The sequence below is a fragment of the Seriola aureovittata genome, chromosome 4 (genome assembly GCF_021018895.1).
Source record: "Seriola aureovittata isolate HTS-2021-v1 ecotype China chromosome 4, ASM2101889v1, whole genome shotgun sequence".
NCBI classification, from domain to species: Eukaryota; Metazoa; Chordata; class Actinopteri; order Carangiformes; family Carangidae; genus Seriola; species Seriola aureovittata.
The window spans coordinates 12730464-12750598 of NC_079367.1; the positions used below are offsets into that span (position 1 = coordinate 12730464).

A 20135-nucleotide genomic window follows, 5' to 3' on the forward strand; every position below is an offset into this window, starting at 1 on the left:
TTACAATGTAATCACAAACACAGATGACCAAAGAAAAAGGACAGACCTTCATTTTCAGCCCTGAAGATAAATGTTCGATTGTTTGTGGCGACGTCAAACTTGAGCTCTCCCACACTGGTCACATTAGTGATGAAGGCTGTTGATATGATTCCTTTGGAATATATCTCCTACAAAACACCACACACACATCAACAGCTACTCTGTTAAACAGATCCATATCTACCATGCAGCATTCAGATTGTGTGTGTGTGTGGTTGATAGTGTATGTGCACGGGACTGCATGTAGTTAAGGTGTGTGTGTGTGTGGGTTGCTGTTTGAGAGGGAAAGCATGTCTAAAATCATCAGTGGATGTAGGAGTGACCGATATTATAATGTGATGAATTCTTCTGCATGTGTGTGGTCATACCTTTTCATTGTCAAAGTATCTCAGGTAGTCAACATCCAGCTTCACCCACCGTCTCTGGTAATAAAGAGCCCTATGTAAGAGGACACACACACAAGCAATAATTATTTTATTCATTTGCACATATTTATATACACATAATCCTTATTTATGTCTTGTTTCCATCTCTTTGTAAAGCACTAAACAATTGTTGCTTTTAAATGTGCTCTATAAATAAACTGACTTGCCTACTACTGGAATAGCTATTAGTCAACTAGTAAGTACTTGAATGTGTCAGCATATTTTTTTTTCCATTGTTCTTATTAATTGAAGGCTTTATGCTCTGCGCAAAATGTATTTAGCACTTGATCCCCCTTTTAGCAGAACCTCAGTTTGTGTGTTTATGTGTTGCCATTCATACCCCTGAGGTGGATTCTTATCCAGCCAGCCCATTTTGATGACTGCAGCGAGCTGAGAGCCGTCCTCTTTAGTGGCTGAAGCCAGTCTGCCAGTGTTTGGCAGGTAGACACTGCCTTGCAAGTTGCTGAGGCCCACATCCTGCCATAGGGTCGGACTTTGGATACATAGAAATAAGCACATATATCATCACACACACACACACACACACACAGATTAATAGTGCTCAACCAAAATGAAAGTAGTGCTTTTTTTTTTTTTTTTTTTTAAACAAATGATTCACAGTCTATATGGGTAAAAACAGATGTTATCTCAATTCTGTCGTATCAGTCCTATACTGTGACTTGATTCTTCAAAATAAAAACCAAAAATAGCCATAAAGTCTCGTCGGTATTAAAGTTCCAGTCAGTGCAAAATCAGTTTTCCAAACCTCTCACACTTGTAATCAAAGGCTATTAATCACTTACTACGAGCAAGGAACTTAAAAAAACCCCCGTCAACCGCTGATCATGGCAGCTAATGCCCATTAATGCAAATCATGAGTGAGTAGTATCATGTCAATGAAGATTTAATCATTTTCTGATGAGATAGATGGTATATGGGCTTTCCAGAAGAGTCAGTATAATCATTGTAACTACTGCATTGTGTTATGTGATCGAACCTGTCTCAATTCAATTTTGACATAATTTCAAGCTCTGCCACTCCCTCACCATCGCACATAACAGTTTGACAACACTGATGAAAAGTCCAAGATGGTTTACATTGTAGGTCAGAACACTAAACTACACTACACAGATAATCACATTTACAGATAGCTTTACAGCACTGACTAGTAAAGAAGAAGATATTGAGATGAAGGCAAGTGAATGAATTGAGGAATTTACAAACACAGCAAATACAATGGCCTGTTGTTAATTACACAATGAAACCCCGAAATATTCAATGAACAAAAATAGCGGGAAGGAAATCTGAGTGAATAGAGTGAGTAGAGTGGGTGAGCAAGATATCTAAATCCTGGTAAACACTCAAAAACCCAGCTAAATGCTGATTACCAAGCTCAGTGATGTACTGACAACAGAAGTCAAATCTGTCTCTGTGTTTCTGTGTATGTGTAAATGTTTTCTGTGTGTGCTTCATGCATGACTCACTCATCATCATCCAACAGTTCATCGTCACTGCACAAAGAACTGTACCGCCCCTTTGCCTGACCGGGCACTTGCAGGGACATATCCTGTTGGAGGAGGTAGATGTCATTCACATTGTGCAGGAGGACAAAAGGAGGAAAAGTATAAAAGAAGGACTCTTACCCTGTCTGGTGTATTCATGCGATGAACACTGGGAGTAAACAAGTCTGGATCTTCGTATTCATCAGAACTATGATCAAGTGAATCGGCTGAACTGAGCCCTGAAGGAAGAAGTAGAGGATGAGAACACAGTTGTGAAGTTTAAGTTTGGTTTGCAAGAAAAACTTGCAGAATTGCTCCCAGATGTGAGTTGAAAAGTATGCTACTGAATCATAATTCTCTTTTGGATTTAGACTTCACTGAGGAGCACAGACACATTTCTTTACTGGTGTTAGCCTCAATTAACCATAATGCAACACAGCAATACAGTAAAAGACATATTGTCCTCTGTGTAAGGGACTGCCTTTTTTTATTTGAAACAACAGCAACATTATTGCTCTGCTACCTGTATGTATTACTCACAGTAGCATTTGATTTTTGAGGTTTTATGGATTCACATTTTTTCCATTATGAATTCAGAAACAATCAAAATTACTCTAATCAATAAATGTGGCAGGACAGATGTACAGAGATGATGAACATCCATTTTGAAGCTAACTTTACTTGGGTCACACATAAGCCACAGATAAACTCAACACATTTACATTATTTCTCTCTGGGTTACTAGAAGGCATTCTGGGAAATGCAGTGAAATACTCAGTTGACAAGAAGCCAACAAGAGTAAGAATGGGGAAATTGAGTACAATTAAAAACAATAACAGCACTGATTATACCAATCACTTCAGTTATCTTGGACAAGTGTTAGCTGTGTTAATCTAGTGTGTTTGTGAACTCAACCGAGAGTGTTACTGGGCAAATCCAAAGTATCGGTTTCCCAGTGTGGTAAGCCTGAGTTTCTTAAGAACTAGTTTTTCAGGTTAAGCGGCTATAGTAAATAACAAATATTAAGCAATCATATTTCCCTCAGGTATGTGAGCGATGTTAAACAACATCAAGTTCAAACAGTCATTGTTTGAGGAGAAAAGTACTGTGCAATGCTGCAATGTGTGAAGAAAAAAGGAGACGACTAGACGGGTACTAGATAAATGTTTATGCATAATAGCTTATTATGACAAACCAGTCTCAGGTAAGCCTAAAAACTGTACCACCTGTTCCATAATGCCAACTCAGACCTAACTCAATCAGACTCATTTAAACCTGCTTTACTGAATCCACATTCATTACCTTAAAACACAGGCCTGAGACATTAAGCACAGATCACTTAGTTTGTCAAGGAATATAATAACCTTCTTATGGTGGAAATACTTTTTAAATACCTTGGCAATGTTCGTCTGTCCCTCTTCTATATTCTTCTGTGCCTGTCTCATTTTGTTAATTTAATCTATATGGCATTCAAAAGTCACTCTTTTAATTACAAATACTGATACTCAAGCAAAAGTGGCCTAAGCTAAACCCTCAAGCCTAAAAACATATTCATAAGCACATATATTTACTCTGCAACTGCAGCCCAAATGTCACATGTATCGGACTGTTTGTTCACAGGAGTCAAGGAGAAACGTTAAAGATAGCATGGTATTTGATCTGGTTGGCAGACTCAACTATTCAGCCATAAGTGGAGCTAAGATAGAAAATAAGCCTAACTGGAAACAGTCTCATCTAAAATGATGGTAACTTAAGTCCTGTATAAACTGCTTTACAGAAGTCAATTTTGTGATATGAAACCTGCATTTACTAGTAATCTCACTTTATGAAACACCCCCCAGTAGCAGATATTAACAATACAAATTCGAAAAGATCTGATTGGCTGTACACACACTATGTCTTACTGAATACACTGCAGGTTGTAAACAGCATCTGTCTAGTTATGTCTTGTGATGGTTTAAGCTCTTTTTTAACATGTCAGCTGGGATTGGCTCCAGGCCCCCAGAACCTTCAAAGGATGAGCAGTAGAGCTAATGGATGGATGGATATTTTTTGTACAATTCACAGCTGCTTATATAAATTATATAAATATATATAAATATAAATATATTATATAAATAACTTATTTCAACTCAAAGTCCACATAAACAAGAGATAGGTTACAGAACGAGTATATGCAGGGGCACCCCTGTGGCTTAAGGGTTGAGACACTAACCGTGACCTGAAGTGTCTCCAGTTCAAATCCAACCGCAGAACTTTGTCATGTGTTGTCAACCATTTCTAACCCACATGCGTACTCTTTCTACTATCACTATCTAATGAAATAATATTAAAAAAGGATTATAGGCAGATTATACTACTTACTGAACTCAGAGGGAGGTTGGGAGACCCTCCTGGAAGGCAGAGCCAGCTGAGTATCAGGTTGAGTCGACTGTTGTGCGTTTTCTTGAGTTTTGGGTATCCTGATGCGGGGTGGGACCTGTGGAGTTTGGTCTTTTTGCAACTCATCAGCAAATGTCTTGCTGGAAGAGGGGCTGAGGGATAAAGAGGTACAAGACAGGTCAACAGAGGTTTGGAGATCAGGAGATGAGTCCTCGCACACCATGTTCATCTGAGATCGGGTGGAAAATCCCACATAGCCGGGTGATTCTGTACATCCTCTGTTGAGAAAATAGTCCTAATCACACCCCCTCCTGTCTTCTCTTTTCTCACTCCATAGTAAAAGCTACAAAGATAACTTCATTCATTTTACTCCAGGCACCTATTACAAAAACATCCACTTACACTTGCAGGCAAGTTTATGAGAAGTTGTAACTCTCTCAGAAAGGCATGAAGAAAAAGAAAAAAGTCAAATCACTCTGGTAACATTTCTGGTAACCAGATTGAGTCCACATTATTGAGTGCTGCTCCAAAGCCTGAGTGTTCTTCAGTGGTATGAGAATTGATCCCAGAACTGTGGAAAACTGGCATCTCTCTGCTCTCCACTTGCTCGATTAGTTTTCTCTCTCTACTTCTGGTTTCAGAAGCAAGTCTGAACCTGTGGTACCTTGAAGATACCATCTCCATGTAAACACAGCATACCTCTGGAACCCCCTTAAACACACATACACACAGTATGTGTGCACTACAGATGTGCCATGAGCTCGTATGGGAGTACATTTAATGTAAGTGTGTACATGCTTGTGTGTCCATTAGGGGTGTGTCAGTATTAAATTTTAATTCTATGATTATTCTGGCCAATAAGTATCACAATAAATAGTATTAACACAATATTGATCAGACTTTCCTGAAATACCACTGTTAGTGCTAAAATACACCATGCAGTAACACCTTGCTCACCTGTAGGTCTGATCAATATTGTGATAACACCATGTATATACTGGGCACAATAATCATAGAATGAAAATGTAACACCAACACACACCTAATGGATACACAGTCATGCACACACACACACACACACACACACACACACACACACACACACACACACACACACACACACATTAAAAGCACTCCCATAAGTTTACATAGTGACACTTACATACATACATTGCATTCAGAAAGTATTCAGCCCCCTTCACTTCTTTCACATTTTGTTATTTTGCAGCCTTGTGCTAAAACTGTTTAAATTCCCCTTTTCCACACATCAATCTACACTCAATACCCCACAATAACAAAACAAAATGTTGGAAAGACACCCCTTTTGACTTCCCTCTGACAGAGCTTGAGAGGATCTGCAGAGAATACTGGCAGAAAATCCCCAAATCCAAGTGTGCAAAGCTTGTCGCGTCATACCCAAGAACACTCAAGGGTGTTGCATTGGATGTTTAATCCATTCAGGGAATTCAGGATTGATCTCACACACCATGTTACGCTCACAACACATCGAGAAACTCCTCCACTTGGGACAATTTGTACCAACCGTATATATAGTGCAATTGTGATATTAGCTCAAATAATAACAGTATGGTTGCGTTTCAACCCAATGCGATAATACACATAGGGTCAACACACCTAAAATTACATATTGATTCAGCAAACATTACCCTCTACTCATTTCCTCCTCTGTCCATGCAAACCAAATAAGCACCCTAATTAATGCTGTGTGTAGACAGTGCATATAAGCTAAGTGTTAAACAGCTTATAAACTGTACACTATTTCCTTGCTGACGGGAAAGTCAAGAATGAGCACAGAATCCATCCAGAATTGTGAAAGTTCCTCTTTATTCCTTCGTGCTTTGTGAATTTCCCTCGCATAACAGCCATTTATGCTTGCAACAGCATAAAACGATATTAGTGACACAACACAGCTAAATGACATTTTTAGCTTGAGAAAATATCACACTGTGTCCAAACAAATCCTTACTTAAAAATGTACAAATAATTACCTAGTAGTTAAAAAACACTTCTTTTAGCTTGGATCAACCAAAGTGGGACGGAGCTAGGACAATAAGTTATCGGAAAGCTCTAACAATGATAGAACAGTACTATCAGTTTAAGGTACTTTACTTTTTCGCTTTGACAACCTACTTGTTGTTACAGACAGCAGGCTGTGCATCGCTCAACTTTAACATGTTGGCCGTTAGGCAGCATTCAACAAGCCCAAAGATTTCAACTGGCCTTGCCCAATGGTCTGCAGTCTGAGTACAACACAGAAATACTGCTCTGTTTGCATGCACTGCTCTAATTTAAGAGGCATATCGAGGTGCTTATGTCATGTCCATTTCTGTCAAGACCGCATATAACTTAACTTTTACCATTTACACAGTTTAAATTAGCAGAACATGGTCCACATTCGTTCTGTTAAATAATAAAAGCAGAAAATGATATGAAGACCCACAATGACGGGAAACTGACCTGTTGACACAGTTCCTCCTTCTCAGAGGAAGAGTGTTAGCTAGATGCTATATTTAACCTGCTCTCCGCTAGCTAACAGATGACAGTACGCTGAAGAAACAATGACCATTCCTTTCTCCTCTGACACTGCTTGTATGTGAACTCTAAATTCTGGGAAAATATTTTATATTTCAACCAAAGATCCCTTGACAATAGATACGGGACCCTTTAACTCTGGTGTTGACAAATGAGAGGCATATGTGTTTCTTACACCAGCTTTCCTGTCTTTTTTGGTCTTAGATATAAGCAAAAAGTAGCAATTTTGTTCACAGCAGAACAGCACCTATCTAGTCCACACTTCCACATATAGCCTATGTGCATGATTCATAACTTTTATCTACAAACACACTCAGTCACTGCTGATAGGGAATGCTAATGGTAAAGCTGAGAGCACAGCTTTTCTCTTAGAAAACACCTGATTTCCATGACAACTAAACACACCGGGGACGTCTTTACAAAATCTCATCTACATGCAGGTAACACACCAACACCAATGTCAATCCTCTAAGCTTGTACAGCCCCAGGGCAGAATATCTGATCTCACCAAATATCATTAAAACATTACACTCTGGTTAAGATAAAACAAACTCATGTAACCACAATAAAAGTCTCACTAACAGCATCTAATTTTCAATTCACCAAAATTACTCTGCAACTACACAGCACAAAACATGAACACAGCAAGAAAGCAAGGCTTCCTTGTTTGAAACACTGACATGGAACAGAGAGAGGGAAGAGAGAACACATGCTAAAAACAAGCAGAGACAGAGCACAGACATGTAAAGATATGATTGTATCAATGTTACCCGTCTCAACATGTTCAAAAAGAGTCCTCTTCAATGATGATACAAGAATTTTAAACACACTCACACATCGGAGAAGATGGGGGAAAAAAATAAAAGAGTAGGAGGAAATGACCAGCTAACCAGAAGATGGGAGGAGGCAACGAGAGACAACAAAGCACACTGACAAGGAAACGAGAGAGCAACAAGATAGAGTGAATGTGTGCTGGTAGAGGCAACAAAAAGTCTGAGCATAGTTCCTCCTAACAAATCCCTTTTTCTTTCTCTTTATTTCTCGCTCTCTCCTTTTCTCTGTCACTCACAGGGGCAAATGAGGAGGAGTTTTAATCGCTCTATGTTCTTCTCCATTGTAACTTCCTCTCTCACTCTACAGCTAGTTTCCCTTCAAAACATAGACAGAGAACGTACACATATGTTATTCATAATAGAAGTACTCTGCAGCCTGAGGCAAGGCTTAAGGTTCTTTTCCTTTAACTGACGATGAAACACACAAAAAACACTACACTGAGAACTAGATATATGTTAAAGGGCTACTACAGTCTCATCAATGAAACTAGTGAGGTCTGTTGTCTGTTAAAAGTGAAAACGTGAGGCCTCTTAAATGTGCAGAAATGACACAATAATGGCACAACAATACTACCCGTGCAAGATATTCAAACCTTGCAAAAAACAGGATGTTAAATACAATGTAGACACATACTAGTACAAGAAAAGGTCGCCGCAGAGCCTTTGAAAAAAACAAAAAAAAGCAAAGCATGCACACATGCACACACAACACTCAAGTGGTCAGATATAAGCGCCCACAACACAAATGCAGACAAGCTCAATTCACTCATGGATGTACACTCAACTGGCCTTGTTAACATAGGTCTGTATTCAACAGTTCAGTTTCAGGAGGCGTCTAATTTCAATTTCCAGAAGTGTTTCAAAGTCACCAATAAGATTTTTTGTGTCTACACTGTTTAAGTTGATAAGACATGCATTTCACCATCTTATCCAATAGATGGCAGCACTATCCTGTAAGACATATGTGTCAAACTCAAGGCCCGCGAGCCAGATGTGGCCCACCATGTCATTTTATGTGGCCCGCGAGAGCTTAAAAGGTCTGATTATCTTATAATAAATAAATCAAAAGGGTGCATTGACCATAAACTACATTTCCCATAATGCATGCCGATCATGTTACCCATGAAGTGACGGCATCCCGCAACTAGATTGCAGTGTTTCCACATCACTGCCATTTTCCGAATTAAGAAATACAATGATCTCAAAATGTCCAGAAAGAGAAAAATTGATGCAGATGGAAGGCTGTTGCAAGAAAGATGGGAAGGAAAATATATGTTTGTGCTTCAAGGAGAAAAACCGGTATGTCTTTTGTGTTATGAGGCAGTGGCGGTTGTCAAAGAGTACAAATGGTGCAAGAATTAAAAGGCAAATTGCGATCGCAGCAGGATGTGCTCAAGAGAACAATGCGGCAGCGAAAGCTAGCTTTATTGTGGCTGAAGAAATTGCCCGCGCTGCAAAGTCTTTTTCAGAGGGTGCATTTTTGAAGCAGATCATGCTGAAGGTCTGTGAGCAGGTGTGCATTCATACTGCTTCAAAGTTACATCTGGCCCTTTGAGGGCAACCATTATGCTGATGTGGCCCTCGGTGAAAATGAGTTTGACACCCCTGCTCTAAGAGCTACAAAAAGGTGAGGTTCTTGACTATATCACAATTAAATTTCTCTCTCAAGACACAGAAACACACACACCTGACAATCATTTACATTATTTGTCATTTTGCCTCAATATAGTATCCTTACACACTCAGAAAAACTGTATATTATTAAAATTCACCCTTTAAATACTCTTCCACTCAAAGTTCATACACAAACAGCACACAGTGGAGGTAAACACCTAAAATCCTAACCCTTGTCCTGTAGGAGCACAGAGGCACATGGATGGGCCCTTTAAAAAAATGGTATAATCTAATAAATGATAGATAAAATCAATGTCAGAGGAAAGGAAGGCTAGTTAGGATCCAGAAAAAACAGGAAAGGGGCTGTCACTCTGCTCACATACATGTCATAAGATCCATGAGTGAAACGTTGTACATATAATAAACTGACCGTGTGCAGGAATTTAACCTATTTCTTAGACACAAGATTTCTAAAAGACAACAAAACATCAAATTGCAAACACTTAATCATTAATTTAAAGCTGCATTAATATGCATTTAAGAAAATAGTCTTACCTGTGAGTTCCTGGAGACTGTGCAGGAAAACGCTGTGGGATTGGTGGAGGGCCTTTAGGTCCTCCCCCAACTTTTGGAGGGAGAGGTGGAGCATTTCTGTCGTCACTGAGGGAAGCAATAGGAGAGATGGGGGAAGTCTTTCTTCCTCCATCACTAACCACATGTTGGGCATATGGCTGAATGGCTAATGTCTGTGGCCGAGTTTGTGTGGAGGTATGGGTAGGGGTGCTGGTGGTGGTTGAACTCTGGGATTCACTCTGTACAGCTGGGGCTTTAACCTCACGTCTGTCTAGTTTAGGGGAGCCATGGGTTCGAGCAGGAGGTGTGGGGCTCAAGTTAGAGGTAAAGCGCTGTGGAGGGCAGTTGGGAGTGCTTCGTGGGGGGACAGGGGGTAAAGAGGTGTCAGAAGCTGGAGAGACAATGGGGTCGGAGGGACAGTCCACTGGAGCATTAGGACGAAATTTAGTCCTCTCTCTAGGCACAGGTCTCTCCCTCTCTCCATCTATTCCTCTATCCCTCTCTTCCTGTTTTCTTCGTCTAGGCGCTGTTTGTCTCTGTTCAGGAATTGGCTTCTTCTCTTCTCCTTCTCCGTTTTCCTCTTTCATTCTGGATACTTGTCTGTCCTTAGGGACTGGTTTCTCTCTTTCTCTGGGTGTCGGTCTCGATGTCTCTCCATCTCTTTTTTCCCTTTGCATAAGGACAGGTTTTTCTTCCACTGGGACAGGCACAGGTCTCTCTCTCAGCAACACTTTAGTGTGTCCTGTTTCCTCTGATCTCTGATCCCTCTCAGACTGTAGAGGGTGAGTGTGTGTATTAGACTGTGTGTCACGATTACCATGTGTTTTGTTCAGGCTAGCCAAGATGCGTCTCTGGTGACCCGGCAGGGTGATGCCCATCTGCTCCAGCTGATCTTGTGTGAGATTGCGACACTGCCGTAACGTTGTTATCCCAGCGCTCTGAAATGCCTCCGAATACTGCTCCAGACGAAGTACACATAACCAGTCCCACACATTTGTACAAGATTCAGATTGAGACATGACTGATGTGTGTGAGTGCAGCATGTGTGAAGTCAACGGCTCAGATCATGGCCCACACAACCTGTGGAAGAGAAAAAAATATTTACAGTTAACAAAAAGCAACGCATACATTCACAGAAATAACTGGCATATTCTGGGGTTTTCAAAGGTAACAAGTAGGAAATTACATAAGCTCCAAAAGAGATTTTTTTTTCCCTTATTTAAACTTTTTTTTGGTCCTAAAAAGGGATCATTGTGTGTCACATTTGTGTGATTACAGACCAGATGACGAAAAACACTTCCCACACATTACACTCTGAGGGGGTCACCCAATTATTCAGGCTGATCTTTGGCATTTTGAGATTAATCAGCATCTGTCTATGACTGAGCTCATGAGGCCAATTATCAAAAAATGTCTGCAGACACATGCAGAGGCAGCCCAGTCAGTGTGGCTGCTGCAGAACGATGTTAGCTCCCCCTTGTGTCAATTTTGCCATTCTACAATCAAGAATGGGAAGTCAGTGGTTGCTGTGGCATAGATATAGTATGAAACATGCCAATACTGGTTGTAATGTTACCTCAAAGAAAATGGTAAAACCTAAATTCCTAGTGTTCAAAGCTCAATGTATTTAATAGGTCCCTCTTAGTAACATATGCAATGTATACTGTCAATTAATTTGATTGATTCCGGTCTTTTAGTGAAATAATGCAAAAAAGGTAAGTTGGGAATTGTAACAGTAGTAAGGCTTCAACCAGCTAAACTAACTTAGCCAATACTTCTTCTCCTGATGAGCTGAGGTTGTAAAACATTTATCAGATTTGTCATTTGGAACGCTTGTGGAACGCTTGTGGAACGCTTGTGGGACGGTGTGCAAGTGTAACAGTGAAGCCTTTTATTGTTGGTGAGCCTGTGGTCTGCCGTTGTTAAGTATTTTACATAACAAACATATTTTCTTCATCAATGGCCCTCATACACATGACCATGCCAGTGCAAGATTTGCCAGCAGTAGAGGAACATTAATAGCCAGCTAAGAGAATTATTCTGAAGCGGGCAAAGTCTGCAGCACCTGCTGTCAGCTGGGAGAGGATGAAGGTGGGATTGATTAACCTCTCCTCTCGTCTCAAGTTAACAACCAGCTATTGTGAGCGATTGATTTGATAGTTAACATACCCAACATTAGTTACAGTTGGTTGCATTTGCTAATGGGCTAGAGATAGCCTTGATTCAACAAGTGGGCTTACGTTACCAGGAGTCCAAAAAGTTTACATTATCACCTTGCCGGCAAGATTTTGGGGAATAAATATTATGGACTAACATAACATTTGTGTGTGTGCATGTCTCCCTCCCTCTGCATGTGTGCACAAATGTGTGTACGGACATGTGTATGTGTGTATATATGTGTGACTATAACACTTGGGCATACTGTTAGAAATGTTTGAGCATAATCAATCAATCAATCAATCACCATAATTTTTTCTAAATGTTTCTCCCTCTTATGTTATAATGTATAGATTAAAACAACATACTGTGATTATATATCTACCATCGGCCATTGAAAAACACATATTGGTCAACCACTGCCACACTCTTTAGTTTGCCAGAGAGGATCATTTTCATCCGTAGTCCCTGGGCAAGCAATAGTTAGAATTTACAAATAATTATGATTAATAAGAATGCAACGGTAGTAATCCAAGACGTTTTTATACAGTGTAAACAGAGATGTCAAAGTTCTGTATGATAAACTGTTGTCAGGGTAGATTATTCTCACCTCAGTAAAAGAGGAAGTTGTTTGGATATCTTGACGCTAAGGTACTCTAGCAGTTTAGTCATTTTGATAAGCACCATCATTTTCAACAGAACTTCAGCTCACATTAGTGTCAGCTTTAACACATACAGTACATACAAACTGTGGATTGTGTATTCAGAAACTGCTCAGGTCAGATGAACATGTTTGATTTTAGCAAGACTTAGAGAGAAATTGCAGCTACACCTGTATTCATTTTCTATAATGTGTTACACATAAGAGGCCTTCTGGTTATCAAACATATCTTACCTCTATCTCAGGGCTGGATATACAAACATAGTATGTTTTTAATTACCTAACTTAAAGAGTACTGCTTTTGAGAAGCCGACTTAAAGTTAGTTCTGTAGTACTACCACACCAACTATCGGAGGAAGTGTTGACACAGCAAGCGTTGGCACACAGTATTTTCACACAGACTCACTAATGTCTCTCTACGTCTCTCTCACGCACACTTGAATGCTGCATGAGTGGATTTAAGATAATCATCCCACAAAGCATCCCTTCCCTTTCCATTAGCACTCTCTTAACACACCATCCAGTCTTGTTACTCTTATGCAGTACGTCTTATGAGATGAATTATGTACACCATGACAGCCCTTGACTAACAAACAGCAGGTATTACCAACTCCCAGCATTCACATCATGCAAACCTGCCCGACAGTAAGCAATACCTCAGCAGAGACTGTTGTGATACATAAACTCTTGCTATCAAAAAACATCAGCAAAAATTAATTTTGACAGTGCAATAACTTTAGACCTATACTTCCAAAGGCTATTATGTTGCTGTCAAAACCAATCAAACACCTACTGCATTCACTGTGTTTTATCTCTCTGCCTCGCACCTCTGACCACAAGGGAAGCTGCTGGTTTCCCAGACAGAGCCAAAAGTAAAGTCTTTCCTTAACACATACACAAAGCATAATGTGGAACCATCTATACTGAATATCACTTGTATCAAAACATCTGATATGTGCCTGAGTGAAAATTGTAAAAAAATAAAAAATATATTAGGTGGATTTGCAATTTCTTTTCAGTTCCACTCAATGCAAGGTCCACTAGTTTGCTTCACCTCCCTACAGGAGGACTGCACCAGTTTTTTTTTTCAGTCCATGAGAACTGCTGATACAGTTAACACTTGCATTCAAGTACAACACTGTGGGTAGCTGGTGTATAAAAGATAATTCAAATGTACAATTTACTTCGTAAATAGGACATCTTAACCTATCTTGGTATATTTTTTTAGCATAAAATGTTTTATTATTGTGAGTGTTAAATTTAAATTCAACAAAAAACAGAAGATGACAGGCTGATGTTTCATTTCATATACACACATACACATTAGCTGCCTGGTTAGCAGCAGATTACACAAAACAGAAAATACTGAAAATGACTACATTAAACTTGATGTCATTGGCTGGAAGTGAGTGTAGTGAATGGTGAGTGAGCACACAGTAACCCACATTATTCAGTCCAAGCAACATCAGTGTTCTAACATGTTGAAATGAGTGCATTTCATTTCCTGTCAAGCATTTCCTCTGACAGGGGGCATGAGGACAGTGTGAATCTTGCTCTAGTCTTTCAGATCAAACACAGTTCCTATTTTTTGAATTGAGGAACTAAGAAACACGATGAATTACAGTGTGGCTGGTTTCAGCTGTCACTGGGGTGTTAGTCATAAACTAAACACACACACAGAGTCTAAAAATTACATTTGAACACACACACAGATTTAAGTAGCTGGTCTCAGCGTCTTTGACCAGACACAATTTTTCACCTCAGCACTTAGGAACCGAGAAGCCCTTAATCAGCCGTGTGTGTGTGTGTGTGTTTGTGTGTGTGTACGCATGTGTGACATCAAGAAACACAAGTGCTAAATACTTGTATACAGGGTGAGAAAAACAAAAGGAAAACAGCAGCTTAAAAGCCTATCAGCAGAACTGTGCACAGTCTGTAGCTGTTGCAAAAATCCAACGATGTCAAGACAAAAACACGTCAGATAATCTGTGTCTCTACAATTTAAAGCAGATATGAATTATTGCAAGAGTGAAAAATAGTGTTGAGATTTTGTTGCTACAATCTCAGCAGTCTTAACTAGAAGGTACAACAGTGTGACATCAGCAGAACAGTTATGAGGAGATACCATGATAATGGACAATGTGACACAGGAGATACAGTTGTCAAAACAGACAGGACATCATATGTGGCAGGTATGAGGAAAACCAATTTAAGACACATGGCAGGTTAATGGGGGAACAATGGCTCAAAGTAGCAAGTTACAGTACAGAGATATAGTTATAGATAGTTTATTGTCCTCTAATTTAATTTTTTTCCACAGTTGCAGCAGCACCGTAAAAACCAGTAAGAACCCCAGTTGTCCAGTGGTATTTACACTCTGTTCATTTTCAAACTTTATGACCAAACAGCCAACAAACACACCTTTAGTTTTGGTCTCCGAAGCTAGACCATTTCATTTCGAAATCATCCTGGCAAGGACCCAGTTTCATTGTCCACATCCATTGATCCAGCATCTTCTGCATCTCACAATTACCAGATTTGCATTGCAAACTAATGATTAGTTTGCTTCCTACCATGTAGAGATAACATTTTTGGAGTTGTTGCATGGATTATTTCTTCATTTTTGATACAGGCTACCTGCCTCCTGTGTTCCTCTCTGGCTAAACATGACATGGACCTACCTCTGTATTAAATGCAGAGAGAAAACTGACCTTTTCTTCTGACAACAAAGAGTTTCCAGCTGAATGCACATAATATTACAGAAAACTGTAGGTGCCTCATAAATTCTGTAGTCAATCTAAGTGGATATCAACTAGTGACTTCCTTTTTCCCTGGCTCTTATTTCATTTTCTGCATTTCCAAACCAGGATTTTTCTCTTCAATTCATTTATCTATCCCTCTCTCCTTCTCTGTTCATCTGTCCCTCCCTACATCCTTCTCTCTGCTCCCTCCCTCCCACTCAGAAAGCTGCCAATAACAGAGTCTCTGTGCGGCCTTCACAATGGGGCATTCTGTTGCCCAGGCAAGAACACACACACACACAACACACACACACACAAACACACACACACAAACACACACACAAACACACACACAAACACACACACAAACACACACACACGAGAAGGAAGGAAACGCAGGGTGGGGGGAGCCAGTGGTGGAGTCTGGTCACACAATCTAAAACAAGTGCTCACCTAATAGTATTGCGTGTTGGTGTGGGTGCGTGTAGTGAGGTGGGGGTGTCTCAGATATTGTGTTTATGGCGTCGTATCCCCTTTTATTTAGCCGGGATGTTCCATTTTCTCTGTTTGCAGTTTGATCAGTACTGACTGACATCAGTTTCAACGTACACTGTTGTCAGCTTTGAAATACATTATGTATCACTAGTTTCCAAGTGATTTCTAAGACAATGTAACAAAATGTAAAAGGACATGTCCAACAAACCTGACACTTGAGAGTTACTTGACTGACTGAAAAAACAAAACAAATTGTGGCATTAACTAATGTTTGGAAACACTTGCAGTAACAATAAACAGCCATGCTCCTCTATGCAACTGATTGAGGATGTGAAAATGAAACTTACTGATGCCTGTAAAGTAAGGGAGGCTATAAAAAAGACATTAAATCACTTCCAGCTCGACTTTTCCACTGTCTGAAATGTCATTTAAAAAAATGATACTTTAGGGCAATTGTGGAAGTCAAAACAAGATCTGCAAGACCAAGAAAACTTCCAGATAAATCTGCACAGCTGATTGACTGAAAGGTAAATCAAAAATGCCCATGTGACGGCAAAGGAGCTGCAGGGAGGTTTAACTGACACAGGGGTGGTGTTGCACTGTTTCATTGTGCAGCACTGATGCACAAACATGGAAGAGTCATCAGAGGGAAACCTTGCCTGCAACCTCATCACAAAAGTCAACATCTGGATAAGCCAGAGTCGTTTGGAAACAAGTACTGTGGACAGAGCTCTTTGGCCACAATCATCAAAGGTATGTTTTGGAGAGAAAAAAAGCAACATTTGATGAGAAGAACCTGCTGAGCACGGGGGTGGAAACATTTAGTTTTGGAGTTGTGTGGCAGCCGGTGGCACAGGAACCATTGCATGATTTGAGGGAAGAATTCTGGATCCAAATGTCCTGCAGTCAAACAAAAAAGTGAAACTAAAGAGAGGCTTACTTCTAGAACACGTGAATGATCCAAAGAAGATTTCAAAACCACAAACTACTTCAAGAAACACCAGCTGATGCTTTTAACGGGCCCTCACAGTTCCCTGACCTGAACATCACTGAAAGTCTGTGGGTAGATCGCCTGCAAGACACACTAAATACATCCTAGTACCTGAAGTCATCTACAAGGTAAAGTGGGTAAAAAAAAACTTACTCGAAAAAAACTAAAATCAAGAGTAAAGAACAAAAAGGGGGGGTAGCAGCAACAGAACTAAAGATGTGCGCAGGGGTGGCTATACTTTTGCATAAAACTGCACATATGATGAAAACTGCAATGACTGCAATGTGCCTAAATTAAAAAAAAAAAAAAACTGTCATAGTCACACTCACAACATGTGTGACAGATACACTAACCACACTACACTAGAGTCATGGTGTTAATTCTAAACCGCTTTTGTGTACTGAGACACATGATCATAACTGATCATGACATGTTTTTTTTCTCACATTATTGCAGATGTCAAATGCCTGGCTTATTGTGACATGTAATTTATTATTATACTTCATGCTGATATTCTTCATAATTTATCTAATTAATGCTAAACTCTGCTTTAATTTACAAGGGCTGCTGATGATATGTAATACACATACACCATCCCGCTAATATGTTGTCTTAGGAAATGCTCCAAATCTACTTACAATTTCCTTTACCCAAGTTCTCATGAGAGTCAAGTGAAAATAAATGTGTCTTGATTATCTGCCACTAGAATAAATACCAACAGTCTAGGAATGTAGAGAATTCAAAACCTCCAAGTAACTTCAGCTAACATACCATTGCAAAACAAGGACAGAGAGACTGCTTCTCTGTGACAGTCTCACAGATATGTGTTGTTAGTGTAATTTCAACAATGAACTATCAATTTCTCTAGATAAATATTATAGAGGAGTAAAAAGCTTATTGTGTGAGTGTGAAACATTTCTGACTGGAGCCCAATGCATCTTTTCATATGGGCCAAAACCACATGTAGGGGTAGGACAAACAATCAATAAAGCAATATTTTGTGATTGATACACTGGCACCAATATTGTGATGGGTTAGAAAGGCACAGGAGTATCTTTCTGTGAGTATATCGACATTAAATCAGGAACTAGTGGTGTGCTCTATGTAGGTGGTGTGCTTTCTTTGCCAGGGGATGTATTCTATGAATCTATATATGTGTATGTTGCTGTGTGTCCAGTAAATTAAATGACAAAGGAAAACTTCACAAAAAACATGACATACTATCTAATAGTCAAAACATTCAGCAACATCTGTTCCAAGTTGCTATGGCAACTGTTCAACCTATTTAACCTGTAGACTGTCTGGGCCGCTAAGGTCGATATTCACATATCATGTACCCGAGTATTTGTTGGCTGATAAATGGCAATAGATATGTTTGAGACATTTAGAAACTTTTCGTTGGCTTCACTATGCTTCCTTGAGACAAGTAGTTTGGGAGCGACAATACGGAAGTTTCCTCAGACCCTCAGATTTTTATCAAGGTGCTGTCATTAAAAAAAACACATGCACACAAACACACACACACACACACACACACACACACACACACAGGGTATGACTCATACACACGTTGCCAGACACACTACTGCTTTCAGCCCACTTTCAATTAGAACTGAATAGTGACTCAGTCCTGCCAGTAACCAAACGCATCCACACAATGTACTCTAGTGAACAAGCCAGTATGTGTGTACAAATACTCGCCTCTAATGCTCTGGGGTGCAACATTTCACTGGAGGATATTTCCCATGGCAAGAAATCACCGACTACAGACCACATAACCTAAGAGTCAACTCATGCGACCAAAGTCATCAGCTTGTAATAACAAACAATGTTTTGACTTTATTGAGTATGAAGTTTTGGGGGTTGTGATATTTTCCTCCTATGGCAGATGTCAGCTGGTATTAAAACAAGCACAAACTAGCCATACCCCAAACTTAAAAACAGAATAGGTTTGGATTATCCATGTTCTCTACTGTCCTCTCTCCAGGTTTTATCTCACTGACTTAGTTTTAACATAGTTTACACACCTTTAAAAACATGACACCAGAAAATCCTAAAGAAAAAAATGTCAGTGAATTTCACTGAGATAAACCGATGGGTGCTTAAAATATTTCGTTTTGCTTCATTGATATAAACTGGATGCACAACATATTAGAAATGCCTCTCAGTATAACGCAATGCAATTTAATAGCACCACAAACTACATCTTCCAAAACGACCATAAAGTTGAACCAACTCCTCTCTAAAGGAGATTCAACAAAAACTGAACATTACCCTTCATGAAGGGAGGATTTATCGCAGGACTTCTGTATTAGACTGCAGTACCTCCAGCTAGGCATACCTTATAAACTGCCAACTGAGTGCATGTCCCACAACAATAATGCACACATGCACTTACAATTGGTTGGAAAATGTTGACGAAACACAATTTTCCGTCTTTAATGTTCTACTTTCAGAAACAATTTTGCTCTGTGTCACGCTAATCTCATTTCACAAAATTTAAAATCTCATTACCAAATGGCGTGTTCTCTTTTTATAACATCATCTAAACGTCAATTTAGTCACAGCCTCCGATTACTGTATCACTTCTTGCCCAACAGGGCTCTTCATCTAGCCTGTGTAATATTACAGTCGGGCTGCTCCATGTTTCCTCTGTGAAATACTGTTGCCCTCATCTCACCTCATTACAGAGTGATTCAGTAGCGAGTAATCATGTGAGTGTATGAGACAGGCTGAGAGGTTGACAAAAACACAGAGAAGATGGAAGAGGGGTAAAGAAAGAAGAGACAGGGACAGACAAAGCTCTCAGATACAACTTGATGTCAATGACCATGAAAGAAAATTCTGTTCTTGCATCTTCAGTAGAAGTACAACCCTTTTAAAGCAAGATTACAAATGTATATTGGCTTGATGTTGCATAGTATGCCTTCAGGCTGACAAAATAAATAAATAAATCACAGGTTAAGGGGTAGAGAGATCCTTACATCTGTTCCTTTTTAAATCCTGTAACATTACATTGTGTGGCTCTCAGTGTACTCCCGAAAGCCAAAAACAGACAGTCAGTCACCTGCTTCCTCATTATCAGATACCACTCCAGGACAAAGAAAGGTCAGTAAGACCTCGAAGTTTGCTTGATTATTTTTACAGTCCACCAAAATAAGATTAAATG

At 39.6% G+C, this 20135-nt stretch overlaps 1 protein-coding gene across 4 annotated transcripts in view; it reads right to left on the reverse strand.

Moving 5' to 3' along the window:
- Positions 1-20135, reverse strand: part of LOC130167471 (arf-GAP with Rho-GAP domain, ANK repeat and PH domain-containing protein 1-like) — a 49842-nt gene that overhangs the window by 28361 nt on the left and 1346 nt on the right. For 2 of the 4 annotated variants that reach the window (XM_056373695.1, XM_056373694.1), the window contains exons 2-8: positions 9904-11001; positions 4331-4500; positions 2108-2205; positions 1949-2031; positions 805-957; positions 408-477; positions 47-167 (exon numbers count right to left, since the gene is read on the reverse strand). In XM_056373695.1, coding sequence (XP_056229670.1) covers positions 47-167; positions 408-477; positions 805-957; positions 1949-2031; positions 2108-2205; positions 4331-4500; positions 9904-10964 — 1756 coding nt within the window. In that variant the 5' untranslated portion in view covers positions 10965-11001. Of the gene's footprint in view, positions 1-46; positions 168-407; positions 478-804; positions 958-1948; positions 2032-2107; positions 2206-4330; positions 4501-4750; positions 4958-7671; positions 7867-9903; positions 11002-20135 lie in introns of those variants that run through there. The other 2 variants (XM_056373696.1, XM_056373697.1) reach the window with 2 other exon arrangements.